Source organism: Protopterus annectens, chromosome 16.part0 (assembly GCF_019279795.1).
Source record: "Protopterus annectens isolate FY-2018-M chromosome 16.part0, PAN1.0, whole genome shotgun sequence".
NCBI lineage: Eukaryota > Metazoa > Chordata > Ceratodontiformes > Protopteridae > Protopterus > Protopterus annectens.
Genome location: NC_056750.1, coordinates 48,298,827 through 48,315,653, shown reverse-complemented (window position 1 = coordinate 48,315,653; position 16,827 = coordinate 48,298,827). Strand labels below are relative to the sequence as shown.

The 16,827-nt window shown below is 35.6% G+C and overlaps 1 protein-coding gene across 1 annotated transcript in view; it reads left to right on the top strand.

Annotated features, from left to right (window-relative positions):
- LOC122790767 (protein mono-ADP-ribosyltransferase PARP14-like) overlaps positions 1–16,827 on the top strand; it is a 1,159,206-nt gene that overhangs the window by 365,905 nt on the left and 776,474 nt on the right. The window contains exon 7 of the mRNA XM_044058380.1: positions 14,256–14,492. Within this exon, the coding sequence (XP_043914315.1) occupies positions 14,256–14,492 (237 nt within the window). The remainder of the gene's footprint in view (positions 1–14,255; positions 14,493–16,827) is intronic.

Below are 16,827 nucleotides of genomic sequence, written 5' to 3'. Positions count from 1 at the left end.
GAAAGCACTGACATGATGATGCCATCCACTGTATAATTTGGCAAGGGAAATATAAATAACAGGTATAATTATCAGTTCAAAAGCACAAATGCAGATATATTAGGCACTAATGTAGCTATGCACCCTGTGCATCAGGCACAAAGCATTTGCATCCCTGAATCCAAAAGAGAGAAAACAGGGATATGGCACAGTTATCATCACTTGCACAGGATGCTGGGGGGAGAGCAGGAGGACTAGACTGACACAAGTCTAGTGAGTGTGTGGGGGAGAAAGGGAAGCAGGCAAGCTGTTTGTGTGCCTATAGGGGTCCTCCATGTGAAAGTGGTGTGTGAGAATCTGCATGAACACAGCCAAGCTCAGTGCTAGCTCTATGCCTTGGTATATTGGATGGGTGTGAGCCACGCATGATAGAGGTGGCTGTTCATCGTTGTTACCCCTGACCAGGAGAACTGACTCTGCCAGGAGTTGCACTAGCACATTCCCAAGGTCAGATGGAGTGCTGCTACCTTAGCATGACTGATGTCTGCTGCATGTGTTCCCTTCATGGGAATGCCCAGCACCAATGCCCAGGACCACAACCCCATGGCATGCCACATCTGGGTGTGGACAGCACACTCACAGATGGGCCAGCAGAAGTACTATCACTATGGGAGCATGATTGGGCATGGCCATATTGGCTATCAGCAGATGTTGCAGCTGACCTACTCCCACAATGATGCTGTTCCCCTCCCAACAGATGTTCCATCGAAAGCACTGCTTATTCCATGACAGACACCCATTGGTCTATCACAGACACTCCTCATTCCAACTTGTCATTCATCTGATCCAGGGAATCAGAGACACTGTGGAGGTAGTCAAGCATGTCAGACAGTGCCACATCCAAAAGCCTGAGCATTTGTCTGGAGCGCCTTTCCAAATGTGCTTGTGCCCCCATGACTGCCCTAAACATACATTGTGTGAAACGAGAAGAGATACCTGCATCAGGTGGAGGGACAGCAGGGCTCCTCTGAGCACCCCAATTAACCCTTCTGTGTGGCACCTCACCAGCACTTTGGCTATGGCTGGACTCAACAGGCACTGAAGCCACAGTTGCCGCACTTCCCTGCTCAGTGTCATTGCCCCAGGCCCACCCTGGCTACCCTCTGGTCTTGGACAACAGCAGCTGCATGCCTCTGTGCAGCTGTTATCATGTCAGTGACACTGTGGGGGACCTGCTCATATGTTCAACTATGACCACCCATGACATTTATGTTTGCAATGATCTGCTGCCATAGTATTGATGATGTGTCAACGATAATTGTATTCTTGGCCTCACTGAAGAGGGGGGGGCTGTGCCTCAATTCTTTTCTTTTTTGGGGGGACCACTGTTTGCATAATGTGCCGCTTAGCACCAAACAGCTTTGGCTTTGTGCATTTCATTTGGATGTAAAGTGGCAGCACACAGACAAGATGAATGGGCCACCCAGGTCTCAGACAGGACCCAGACAGCCACATACATATACCAGATGCATTCATTTAATACTATTGGCCATCAATCACACAAACACATTTCCCAGCAGCACGCACTCTCGCGCAATGTATTTCTCAATGATAAGTGATGCGCAACACTTTCAAATGTTGCAAAACAAGAAAGTGCACACTCTCAGTAAGTGAGATACCTGCAATTGGCTGCAAAACATTGTTCTTCATTAATCTTGAGCTGTAATAGGCATGACAGGTGTTCCTGGAGAGTTTTTGAGATTCTGTGTTCAAAGATGGGGTGTCCAGGAGTCCAAAGTGTTTGTTGGACTCCTAGTAAATGAACATGGACCCAGGCTTTTGCAAAGAGACTATTGTGGCTCAGATTACAAGGCAGAGGCATGGAATAGTCTGGCCCAGGCCCCTGCACTAATAAACGATGTAGAAATCACTACAGAGATCAGGATGAGGAAGAGGGATATCTCTGACCATTGGATTGAGGAATGTAGGATTGTGGGCCCCCCACCGATGTGTAAGTATCATTTACAGAGACTACTTGTCAAGGTTAAAAGGTGGATGTAGTCAGGACTGGTATGCTTAATGGTATTCTGTTCTGTTTTTTCCACAGCCATCACAGACCGAGAACTGAATGTGTGAACTCATGCAGCCAGATTGGCATGAATGTGAGATGCATGTGGAATGTATGCATCCCAACAGTAGGGTTATTTTAGCATTAAAAGTTATGATACATTTATTGGTTAATTATACATTTGTATCAAATTGAGCATTCATTTCTCAACTGTAATAGGAAAGTATGCATACATTACTCTGGAAGCCAAAACAACAGTTCAGCATTACAGAGTAGTAATAGGTTGTGCCTTCAAAATCCACACTTCCCAAATGTACAATACTGTTATGTTTTCATCGATATGGCAATGTAACATCAGAGCGCTAAAGCAGTGGCACCACTGGCCTGCTGTAAACTGTAATCAGTATAATTGGACACACATATGTGCAATGTATGCACAAGGACTGCTTACTGGAACATGTAGTGTACTGTGCATCTGTTAGGAGCTGGGTAGTCTTAACAGTAAACAAAGGTATTTGTTAGGAGTTAAAAGCAAAGTAATAGAATAGAGTCAAATATTTGTATCAATGCTTTGTATGTCATATATGAAGTTATTAATGTTCTCCATTTTTTTCTCTCACCCCAACCCCTTTCTCTCTTTTTCATTTTTTATTTTTTTTTTACCCCACAAAACAGCAAGGTAGGCCTGTCCCATGGGATCCTCCTGTCCCCACTCCACTGGCTACAGCACCATTTCCCAGCATATCTGCTGCATGACCTGGTAGCACCTCTCTACTGCCCCTGCACTACCTGGCCCCTCATGTTGTTCTACCCTGCAGGATAGACCACTGGTTGCCTCCAGGAGCAGTGGCAGAGGTGGTGAATTTATCCCCCTGATGACCTGCATGGTTTGGTGTGTAGGACTGTGCACCACACAGTTGGTGCACACCTACACTGGATGGAGACACTGCTCTCCATGTTTGTATTAAATAACACAATGAGACACGGACATCAGGCATTGCAGTCATCAGTACAGTGAGGTGACAATGATGACAGTCCAGTGGGTGAGGATTTGATTTTCACTGTCATCCAACTTGATGTCCATGAGATCGCAATGTCCTCACCCTCACCCCAACCATGATGTTTACCCACCTCATGTGTCCTTCACTGTCCCTGTCTCTTGTCTTTTTTGTCTTGTTTGTCTACAAGTGCATTCTCGTCTGCCCAACTTGCCACACCCCGACATTCCTACATCCCTTCCCCAACATTCCTCTCACTCTCAAATAAAAAAAAGGGTATCTGTCTGCCAAAAAAAATATATATATATCCCATACATAGCTCTCTGTTTCACACACATTATCTTCAGTCCAGTTCTCTATACAACAGATCGTGTTATGATCACCCCTCTCACTGAAGGTGACGGTCCAAATTCAGCAACATTTGTGCATATATGTTCATGTTTTATTCTTGAAGAAAGGATAACTATGGTTCTTTCCTACATCCTTCCTGCACATTCCTTCCCTCCTTTCACTTTGTTCTTCTCCCTGCTTGCTCCCCATTTCATCACTTTCCTGTTTTCCCCAATTCTTTTCTTTAAAGAATTATTGCATGATACAGAAATCAGTTCTGTACATTGCACATCAGTGCTATAATGTGCAGTCTCACAACAGTAAAACAAAATTTGTATACCCTGGACCATGTGCACTCCACAACTACACTTAACACCTGCTGCCACTGGATTAGTAACATCATATGCCTATCTTAGTAGTTATTGTAAAGTCCTCACGTTTAATTGTAGAGCAACACCGCTTACTGTGTTTGCATGATAGCCAATATTATTAATTGAATGCATCTGGTTTATGTCTGTGGCTGTCTGGGTCCTGTCTACATCCAGGATGGTCTGTTCCACCAGTTTGTGTGCTGCTGTGCTTTGTGCAAACCAGATGAGCAAAGCCAAATATGTTTATACCAAGTGGTGCATTGTGCAAACATTGGCCTAAAAAAAAGAAAAAAATTAAAACATAAAAGGGAGACTGTCCAGAGTTTTGCAGAATGTCCAGATGTTTGCATCATATTTTTGGGCTGTTCCTTGTAAAATGTGTGGATTACTGGGAAATCACTGACAATTCAAGTCAATATATAATGACATACATTTCTGTTTTGTATTTTATATCCTTCAGAAAATGCATGCTAACACAAAGTACATCTGTCCCTATTTTTGACCCTTTGTCCCCACATTAGTTCAGTGATTGAGCACATTTCTTACAATAAAAGGTTGTGTGGAATGATGCATATTCAGTGTACAGGTTTCATGAGCCACAAAACCTTGCTTTCACTTGCTGCCGCTCATCATTAATATTCATGGTATAATGCCACATGATGTCACATGATGAGCAGTATCGTGCACGTGAAAAAACTACATGTAGGCTCTGCACAGAACCTACACAGAGTTTATTGAATCTTGATGCATGGTTATTGAAGCATCTGTAGTGACATAAACAAAATATAATATCTGCATATATAAAACAGCAATTGACCTCCCCCATTCCCCCTGCACTCAGTACACTTATATATGATGAAATTGATAACTAAGAATAAAATGAAGTTCTTGCCAATGCAACTATATTCAGTTCATGACTTATCCATGTATAACTCTTTGAAGAATAAATATGATGATGAATCCAAAATCTATAGGAAAAGTTTTCCACCATTTGAAAATGCTAGCAATGAATGTGGTTACTACAGTGGTAATCCAAACAGACAATGTTGTAGATAAAAGAGAATTAAGAACAGTAATCATGAATAGCCAGTATATTACATTATCAACATCATCTTGGGGTAGCATTACATATGTGGAACATGTCATTTTATCTATACAAATCTGTCATAGCCTCTGTACTTCATGACAGTACCAAATTATGTGATTATAATCTACTTGTTCCACCCCACTTCACCAGTAGCCATCACTGCCTCCCCCTTCCACCTCTTGACGATTATTTCAAAAGGGAAGCTTGCTAAAAATATAAATGTTTTTATAAAAGTATGCCTTCTTATTAGTGGTAAACCAAAATTGTTTATAGTATGCAATATCTTACTTGAAATTCTTTTTGAAATCTTTACCTGAAAGTATTCCTGCCATACATTATGTAATAGTTCCAGTTCATTTTATCTCTGACTCACTAACATTAGGCAAATATGCCAGAGTTAAGTAATAGGGGGTAAATCCCCCTGAATGTACTTACTCCTTAACTCCACCAGCTGCACAAACCATGCATTGCAGACCAGTTGAACTTTGCATGGTGCAGCACATCTTTTAACTGAAAATATTGCCACCATTTAATGTTCCCATTCAGCTGAAAAGCATGTACTTTTGTTTAAAATTGCCATTTGCTTCCCATGCTTTTCCAAACCTCTAAAACATAAATAAATACCTTTAGATTTCTAACTTAAAGAACAAATAAAGTTATCCAGAATTTTCCTCCTTCATTGACCCATATAAGCTACCATGTCCTTTTTGTACTAAATACCACGCACACCATCTTACAATACTTCCATATTCCCAAACTTTTAAAAGGCAGGCAGCCAGCTCTCCTCAATCATCTTTACAGCATTATTGCCATTTCCAAACTGGCATTTTTTACTGTAAGAACAAGGTCTCATGGTCCAACACTCCCTCGTCTGCTAACTCTGTCAGCAAGAAGCCAGTGCTGTGATATCTCTGTGCTAAAACACTCTGGTTAGTTTTCTTCCACTGCTCTTGACCTATCTTAAGTTAGAATTTAACAGTTGGATTTCCAAGATTGTTTATTTATATATGAGAGTGTGCAGGAGTGATAAAGGATGGTTGTACACTATGCTCTACAGGCAACAGGTCAGTGACAAGAAATAGATGACACTAGAATGCATTCCACACATGCAAAAAGAAGCATAGCTAAGAATCAATTTGATAGTCGGTATGTCAAGATAGAAAGCATAAATAACCAGAATGTACCCCAAGAACTCAGACCAATAAATTGTGTTTTTATGTCTTACTTGGTGGAACATTTCTTGGATTATTTTATATGCACGGCGATCCTTCTGACTTGCCTTCTTTTGTGGTGGAGTGGACAACATCCTTGGTACTTTCTGGTTAATCAATTTGATAGAGCTTCTAGACTGAATAGTGAGGATTGTGTTTTATTGAAAAAATGCAAGGAGATTATTACCTTCTTTTAAGAAAGGGGTTATCCTGAAGAGATTATAGAGAAAGCTTTTTTGAGAGTGTTTGGTAATAGATCCCACCATCATGACCCCTAATAAAAAGTGCTGGTTGCTGTTAGAAATACTAAACACTGGACATAACAGATTACATTTCCTGTAGTTTATAACAGTGATAGGGAATTAAAAGTACAGTTATAAATTATTGGAACATTTTAAGAGGGCAAGACACCCTCTGGAGGAGATAGATAAGAGAGGAAGGAAACCTAAAAGTATTTGGGAAAAATGAACAATTCCATGTTGTAAACGCAATCTCGTATTTACTCTTGTTTTGGATGCAGATGGTGCAGATTTATTTAAAACTGACCCCATGATCAGAATTTATACACAGAGGGGGCTGTTGGATTCAAGTGAAACACCAGGGAAAGTAACAGTGATATTTATCACACCCAGTGTCAGTCTTGTGATGCTTCCTGTACAGGAAGAACAAATAGTAAACTGAAAGGATAGCAGTGCATATCAGAGTAGTTAAGACTAGTGGTAGAAATAATGCTCTTATAAAGGACAGTAAACAATGTGAAGGTTTTAAATGATTTTTATTCACTATAGTAGAGAAATTTAAGACTGAATTTGTAGGTATAGATTTGAATGCAGTTTTGGAAAGGCATGAGCTGATTTGGCAGTTTAGGTTCAACTCCTTTAGACCCCCAGTGTCAAATGACAATGAGAATTTAATTACTTTTTTAATTTAATCCACTGCGATGTTAGTAAAAATCATTCATTGGCCTTTTTAGTGTTGTATGATATGTTAAGTATATTTTTAAGATGCTTGAACTTGAGCACTATTATCTGGAGAAGTTTTTACATTACATTTTTTATAGAATGAAAGCTCATACTTTCATTAAAGGTTTGTATTTTCCAGTACAGTGTGTATACTTTTTTAAATGTATTTTTTTATAAACAATTAATGCAATGATCTAAACTTTGGCATAAAACTATTTACAATTTATAATGACATGTAAATAAAAAATAATGCAGGTAACAAGTTAACGTAACATCTTAAGAATATACACACTTATTGTCAAAAAGTGAAACAATCAAATACTTTTCTAATTTTTAAGTAACTGTTTCAGCTTTGTCCAGTTTTGGTGAGTTTTCACTTTCTCATTTAATCTTAAAGAATTAATAACAATTTGTTTATGACATACCACAGTAGCTTTAAAACTATGTGCATTTCTTATCTGAAGTTTAATGTAATTATTTTTCTCAATATTGCTAATAAGGTCCACAATAAGGAGTATTCTTTTGATAGGAATAGGAGAATTAATCAATATCAATGACTCTGAAATAGTGCCTTTTTCAGACCACAAACCATGTGAGACATCTTGAAAGTATATTCTTTATTTTTGTCACATCTATAAATAAAAGGTGTGATAAAGGCTGTGTTTAAATATTTCCATGTAAAAATCACACAGTAATTGCTAGACGAGGTAGAACTATCTGATTTTAATATTGAACCTTTACATTTATTATTTTTAGCATCATATGAATTAGTTTGGATAAGTAGTCCCAATATACATAATTTATTTTAAAATAAATATTTATACTAATTTACTTATCTTATATAAAAGTGGTTTAATTTCTTAATTACCATACACAATTAAAGAGAAAATTCATATATCTTATAATTTTCTATTAGTATTTCATTTTTCAAGTCACTCATATTTTCCAATCTTCTTATAAGATTTTTAGTGTTGAATCAAAAATAGAATTAAAATTATATTTCTTTATCTTTTTTTTCAACTATTAACTTTTTACCATCAAAACAATTAAACCAATAAATTAAATTCCTTTTTTTAACTATAACATTTGATCATGAAAGTTACTTTCATATTCATCCTACTGTAAGCAACTCTTAATATATTGTATAACCAATTCTTTAAATAAGCATTTTAAAATTATTGTTTTAAATAAAGAGCTAATATATTTAGAAGTATTTATTTTTGGAAGGATTTTATATAATATTTTACCATCCATAACATTTTATTATTAACAATATTAAATGACGGATGAATAGTTTTTAACACTGAATTTTCACAAATGGAGGTATGTAATAATATTCACTGAGAATCATAGGAATTATCAACTCAAAGTAATAATGTTGTTATGGAGGAGGACACTACATAATTTGAGATATTTGGAAAATTAATGTCAGCACTGTCCCAAGGTCTAATAAGACCTTTAATAGATATTGTAAAATGCTCTAGAAACAATAATAAATAGTAACACTTTATTAAATTTATGTATAATATCTGCTTTCAGAATCAAGAATATCAACTGTAGACCATATACAACTATACAATTTATCTTCTAAAGAAAAGAAAACTATATTTATCAATTATAGCGTCTATAGGTTTCATTATATTTATAAAGTAACAACTTTCACTTATAATCTGATCTAATTATCATATAAATACAAATCAATTATTTAATGTTATTTTTATTACTTCACAACTTTAATTTAACTAAGAGTATGATCTATCTTGATTTTCTGTTTTATTATTAAATTTCATTTTATATCTTCAAAGTATTTAGAAGAATTAAATAACTCAGATTTATCACTGTCACTGGTAGTAATCAAAATATCAGCAAAAAAAAAACCTGAATTTTCAAAATATAAAATCATTACCTTTAAAACCATCTACATTTTAGAATCTCTAATAAATTCTGCAGTTTAATAACAAGTGCAAAAAGAGGAGGACAGAGAAGATATCCCTGCTTAGTTCCCTTTTTAATATCCAATCCTTATGATAAGAAGAGACCAATCGTAAAAAGAGCTTTTGAGCCTGCATAATGTTACTTAATATAGTTATAAATTTAGCATAAAACTCGTGTAATTCTAAAGATTTAAATAAATATTTCCAATTATCTGTATTAAAGGCCTTTTCCAAATCAAGACTTATAATGCTAAATTTAGATTTATATGCATTAGCATAATTAGTAATTGTTATTTTTTAATTATCTTGGAGGTGTTTTTCTATTTAAAATAAAGAAGTTTGGTCATTGTGATTTCTTTGTCTTTTAATCTGTTCATAATTATATAAACATACTTTATAGTCCGTATTCAACAAATAGTTAGGACTGCATGAAGAACATCTTTCAGAATATTTATCTTGCTTCAGTATAGGGGATATTAAACAATATTTCCATGAGGGAGGCATTTCAGATTTATTTTGTATTATGCAAACATTTCTAAACAATTTTGTAATTTCATGATAAAATGTACATATTTTTGTGATAACACCGTGACCTGGTGTGTTATTATTTTTGAGTTTTTAGTCTGCTTTTTAATTTCACAAATGGTGGTATCTTTCATAAAAAATGTATATATTCTTCAGAAATTGTTTTAATGTTATTGTTTAGAAATGTATATAATTTCTTATTTCTGCATCAATATCATCTAAATTTAAATTTTTAAAGTAATTATAAAAAAGCTTGTAATATGTCCTCTAAATCTGATTACTTTGTCCATATATCTTCATTACTTATACATTTTATTTGATTTGTTTTTTTTTTAATGAGTTTAGATCTGTTCTCCAATCTAGGTAAAGCATGAGAATTTACTTTTTCTAGAGCCAGTTCTATTTTGTGATTTATTTTTGATATTCATTTATGTAAAGAATGATTTTAATCCTGTCTTTGTTAGCTTTTGAATTAATTTCTCATCATATAACCTTTTTATAAGTTATATTTTTATCCCATTCTTTAATCTTTTTAGAACACCATTTGTATTTTTTATAACTATAAATTTAAAGTAATCCAAAAAAATAGCAGAGTTGTATCCAGCCACTAAATTAATGGGAGTCATCGTCATTTTTAGGTGAACTATATTATATTATATTATATTATATTATGTTATGTTATATTATATTATATTGTATTATATTATATTATATTATATTATATTATATTATATTATATTATATTATATTATATTATATTATATTATGTCTGTTATGTTATATTATATGATATTATATTATTATATTATATTATATTATATTATATTATATTATATTATATTATGCTTTATCTTGGCACACAAAAGTGCATTAATAATAATAATAATAATAATAATAATAATTGTAATAATAATAATGTGTTCTATGCAAACCATTTTCTTAAGTCCTCAGTGTTTCAGTGTTTTGAAGTTCTGTAGGTTATCTCAGTGTTTTTTACAGGGAAATGTAGTGCACCAGTGGCAGTTTCTCATCCTTGCTAGGTATATGATAGAGGAGTGCACCTTTTTCAGTTCAAGTTTATTCTTCTTCTGAGGCCTTCTAGAATCTGGGATAATAACTGAACCCATATCACTAGCATCAGAGACAGAATCCCAGACTTTTGAACTTATTCAGTTCTAGCCTGTCCACAGGATATGTTCCTGAAGCTTGGTGGTATCTCTACATAAAGGTAGCCCTATCACTGACCCAGGCAACTATACAGCCATTACTCTAACCAGCACTTTTTGTAAAGTAATGATGAGCATTATCATGCATCTTATAAATAAAATTATATAAGCAGCCTACAATACATAAACCCACATTAATATGAATTTGTGAAAAATAGAGATATTCTCTGTTAATCTGGTGGTCTTCTTTGAGAAAGTAACTGAAGCACTGAATAATGGACATAGAGTACACACTTTAAAATCTTCTGATCTAGTCCACATTCTGGTATTATTGATTAACTTACCCACTTAAATATTATATTAACCTCTAAATAATCAACTGAATAGCCAAATGGCTCATAAACAGAACTCATACAGGAAGAGCAGATGGCACATTTTCCACTAAAAGGCTAGTCATCAGTGGTACCCCACAGGGTTCCATAGTGGGTCCACTCCTCTTCGACATATACTTTACTGATGTCCATACTTATTTCAAAAGTATCTAGCTTACAAAGTTCGCTGACTGCAAAGTTGATATGGTCATTAATTCTCCAGCAAATGCTTACATCCTACAAAAGGAACTAACTTGTATTAATTCCAGCTTTTAAGACCACAGGCTAAAATCTAAACACACACACAAAAAAAAAAAGAAAAACAAGAACCTGCACCTATCATCTAGATGATACCCTTTTCAGAGCTGATGCTGTCAGTAGAGATTCTGTGCAAACACATTGACAATGAACTCTGCCTTCACCACTATATAGAAACTGTCATTATGAAATATTTCATCCTAGGTCAACTAATTGTGAAAGGTATATCCTCCAGATCCAGAAAAGTTATTGTCCCCTTTTCTTCCTTCCCATTCTGGGCCATAATAAAATATAATGACCCCTTTGGCATGTATCTGTACTACTATATTATACAGCATGAGAAACCACAATGATTGAGAACCAAAAGTCTTGAGTATGAGGTCTTTAAGCTACACAGAGTATCTCAGAACTCTCTCATTGTATTCTGTCTCCTACAGATGCCTATTATATGGCAACTTCTGCTTGGCTTATAAGACAATAAAGAACATAATTCTCCTAGAACTCTTATATACTGAAAGAATCAGTAATACCACTGAATCTAAGGAACTAAATCTATGCTATAATATTAACATAACCTTTTGACAGGATAGATATCTCTCCTAAAGGATCATCTAATGATAGAATAAGCTCCCCCTCCATATCAAATAAAATAGCTGTCACATCCTCATTAAAATCACCCTTATGAATGCATGAAAATCTCTATATTCACCCCCAGGTCATCCCTTTGGTCATTACTGAGAGAGGAAACAAATAATAGAACTTACTATGGCAAGGCTCTTAAAGGTCTGCTGGTTCAATTCCCTAGTTTAACCCTGCAAACCTGTAATAAAGGAAAGAAAAAAACAAGTATCTCTTCTCATGATACACTTATAATATAATGTACGTTTGTCATAGGAAAATCTGAAAGCTTCCCCCCACATAAATCATATACCTTTGTATTCCCCATAATTTGTGTATTTAAATAGCAAGCATGTCACTTAATAAATTTTGCTATACATTTTCACAGTTGCTAGAAAGCAAGGAAATGTAAATCAGTCACCATCACTGACATCTGTTTTCTTCCATATTTACTTCTTAACTACAATTATTTCAGCATAAATTTATTTGATTATCATCATGCATTATTAACCCCAAACATTCTACATTTTGGGAGAATATTTTCACTTTTACCATGCCCAAAATAGTACAAGTTTGTGAAAAGTTATTTGTTTTAGAAAGTCACAGACCACTATCAGAATATTCTCCTCCATTGCAGTGACACACTATTTGTAAATTATTATTATTTTCCTTCCACTGAATTGGGATAGAGATGGTTGCATATCCACATAAGTAGAAAAAATATGCCAGTTCCCAGATGCACTAGCAATTTACATAAAAAAAACAAATATTACGTTTTTAGTTTGAAATAAACATCATCAGTCAAAAATGTGGTTAGTGACCATACATCATCTCTTCTTTTTAACTCTGCATATTTACCAGCCAGCCAAAGTTACAGGTTTACAGTCTACCTTTGACAAGTTTTTTTTCAAAGCACCTTCTGCTACAAGCTCCATCATTCACCTGAACTACATTTATCTGGGGTGCATATTCTTCTTATCCTCCTCCGCATGAAACAGAAGAAATAGAAGAACATACACATCACTGGCACTTCATTTCAATCACATCTGCCCTCAAAGTCCCATCCTCAATTACTAATATAGACTTATTCCATACTCCTCCATATGTCTATCCCAGGCCCGCCATGCTTTGCTGCTTTCATTCTTTTCCTGCTGCCTATAGGTTATTACTATGGGCTGTCATTCCTCTACCCTCTCTCCCGTTCAGAGCTGGTCAGTCCTGTCCCATCACCTCCATCTCCTCCACTTTACTACACAGGCATCTTTTCTGCTTGTTATCCGTAATGGGTGTTTAGTTCCTCACTCTATCTTTAGATTTTCCCCTTCCTGTACTGCACCTGTTATAGCCTAATCAGGCGCATTTGATACAAATGTTACAAATCTCCAGACTTCTCCATCTCTGACCTGGGGGTTCCACCATAGCCCACTTCACACTAAGCTTTGCCTAAGCCTCTTTACCTTTCACAGCCATTCAGTAAAAGATGATCTACCATGAGAATCACACGTTGTGGACCAGGTTTATTAGTTGCCCTATATGTCATATATTACCAATACATTACTGAAAAATTGTTTTACTTTGTACTCTGACACATATATACATAATTACATTAAAAAGGAAAACTAATTACAGAAATATAGTTCGCACGCTACAAAACAGTCTGCATTGCATGGCAGAAATTATATGATGGCATTTTTACATCAAATTGAAGCTTCCCAACTAGAGAGGAATACACATAAAGTGGAAATCATGGTAATATTTGATTCTTGACCTCTTTGTGCTCGAACATTGTGTCCATTATGTCATTGTCCAGTTGTCAGAGAGACTAAAAGTGCAATTTCATGAATGTCTTTGTAAACTTCAACTAAATTCAATTTTAATACGGAGTTAATTTAATGTAAATTGATTAAAAGTATTGATTAAGATTATATCAGTGGCAAAACACCTATGATATCCGTCAGAATTATTTTTAACTCTGATTAGTAGTAAAACTGTAGTTAGTACTTAACGAGTATAATTTCCAGACTTATAGCAGTTATCAGCCTGTAAATGCACTGACATTACTGGATAGAATGTTAGATGAAATGCAACAGATCAAGAAGGCAAATGAGAACTTTACAAGCATGACTTTGCAAGGAGCTGTGGTGGAGGGTGGAAAAATAGGAGGATGTTGGCTTAAAGAAGCCTTAATTGTCAATTTCTTAAAGGTCAGACATTATAACAACGGTTGTCAGACAACTTTGTTGCATGCACCAAAGAATGACTTTCCTACTCCTAGTTTTGGTGAGAAGGCACTCTTTACAGCAGTATATAGGGAGCAAGAAAAGGGATGTGGGTGAGTGCTTAAAACTTTAATATTTTTAATTTCTTATTTTCACAGGCAAACGTCTTGGTTGCACCTATGGAAAAAGACCTGTCTTGGGAACGCTCTGCAATTGGTAAGAGCTTGAATTCCAAGTCTTCGGGGCTATTAAGGAATCGTATCACAAGATATATTAACTCAAGTGCTACAGACATAGTGAAAGTACCCACTGAAGATATTCCTGGACTTGAATTCAGTTACATCTACTTCATTATACTGAATGAATGGGATACAAGAAACTTCATTACAGAGCTGGTATGAAGTTTTAATTTATAAAGCATAATTTCCTAGTTGTTTTTCAAAGCACGATTAAATAACAGCACGGGAAAGCAAGGCTGACTGATTAAGCAAGCTTACTTATAGTATAGATTCTAGTGAACCTGTTAAATAGTAAGCTTTTTGTATGTGAATCAGTTATATAAAAATAGCAAGATATACAGCAATTGTATTTCTACACTGACAATTGGCATCACTTTACTCCAATGAAAAAAAAAGCTCTGTGAATTAGACTTGACAGCATTAATTTTAAACGGTGTGTTGTGTGAACATTATAGAGGTGTCAAGAAAATGTTTAAGAGGCAGTAAAAATGACATGGCTTTTACTCAGATATACATACAAAACCTGACAACAACAAAGGATCACTTGGTTGACCTGGTTTTGCAGAATCTACTACCTAACCAACAAGTAACAGTTCCAAATACTACCTTATTTTTGTCCTTTTTATTCTTAGATTTCTTTAACACTTTTGACTATTCTTTTTCTTCAAGAGTGCTGTTCTAATTATCAGCAGCCTCTTTTGTGAAGCATTACAGTTAGTGAACAGGATTAGGGCTGTGAGCTGCTTTCTGTGGTCCAGAGTTTGATTCCCTCGATCTCCAGTCGTTTGCTTATTGCTTTGACTCTGAGCAAGTCACCTAACCAAAAAGACCTCCCAGTCTGAGTCTGGAAAAGGTCCATGTGGCTGTTTCCCAGCTAACACATAAAATCAACTTCCTTTTATAGTAAAGGAACCCACACTACGTTAGCTTAAAATGGATGGCATACTGTTATTCTCTTATATTTATGGAAAACAACAGGGTGAAAGGTGAGTTTTATTGATGCAGTAAGAGACAACGTTGATGGTTCTCAGAAGCAACACAAAATACTGACCAAATCCAGATCATGTAGAATTTGGATGGACTCTGTCCCCCACAATTGCTGAACTTAAATAACCTCAGAATGAGAATGTTAATATGAGGAATGCAGAGGTGCATGCTGGGTCCAGCCTCAAAAGCAGGGTCAAGATTCCTATCTTTAAAACTATATGCTTGTTTGTCTTGGATACGTTTTAGAAAATGTGGTAGAATTACAACATCAATAGGCTATATAACAAAAGAAAGAAAATCATGGCAAAAATTAGAAAGTATAGCACCCTGAAGGATAAAAACACTCTCATGAAATGAAACAAACAACTCAGAGGACAAATAATGTCTAGCAAAGTTAAATGTGAGGTAAATATGCACTTCCAGGTTAAGGACATCCACAGGGCATTCTTTAGGTATGTCCACAACCTCAAAGGCAGGACACAATTGGGTGCAGAGCTAATTGTTAATGGAGCTACCTATACTGAACCAGAAGACATAGCAAACTTGCTGGCAGATAAATTTAGCTCTACCTTTACCCATCTCTCCCCCTCAACCTCTCCTCAGGAGATATCAAATATAACTCCCCCTACGATCACTAGGAAACATGTCCTCAATGCTCTCTCTAAGGCTAAAAACACTGCATTGATGAGCCCTGACAATATTTCAGGGTGCCTTCTAAATAGCATAAAGCATAACCTATCAGGACCTCTGGAACTGCTATTAGAATTGACAAGAGTAGCAGTCATCCCGCTGCACAAAGGTGGGCCATCTACAGACCCTGAAAACTGCAAACCCATAAGTCTCATTAGTCTCATATGTAAAGCCAAAGAAAGAATTGTAGAACAGAATGTGTGCTGTAACTTTAAGAAACATTTCCAAGTGTAAGCACATGCATATAAATAGTGACCACGTGCAGGCAGAAGTGCCATTTTGAGAGAACAGCCAGTGTTAACATGTATGAGTGCAGTAGTCAGTCTGTTTATAAGTTTATCTAAGTTTAAGTCACTAAGTCCTAATCCTGATGTGTTTGTATATAATAAAGCTGCTTGAACTGAACCCACAGCTATTCGGCTGTTTTATCCTGACTGGACAAGCAACGTGGTATCAGAACTGGGATTGAGAGTACAACTTCTTCAAGCCATGAGGTGCAGACTTGATGACAACTGTATATTGAGCAGGCTGGGTGATACATGTGCTCAAACAATTAAAAAAGGCCAGAAATTAATTTCAGGTAACCAGAACTTGCACAAATGATATATTTTGTAAAGCAAACTATATGATGCATTTGTAAAGCGCAAAATGTATTAATCAAACGAATAGTACAAAACGTACTATTAATCAAACGAAAGGCACAAAACATGTTATTGATTAAACAAGATGTTTGAAACCATGATATTTGATAAAATTATCAGAGATACTTATATGGAGCTCAGAATTACCTTCAATTTATGTAATAAGCATGTTT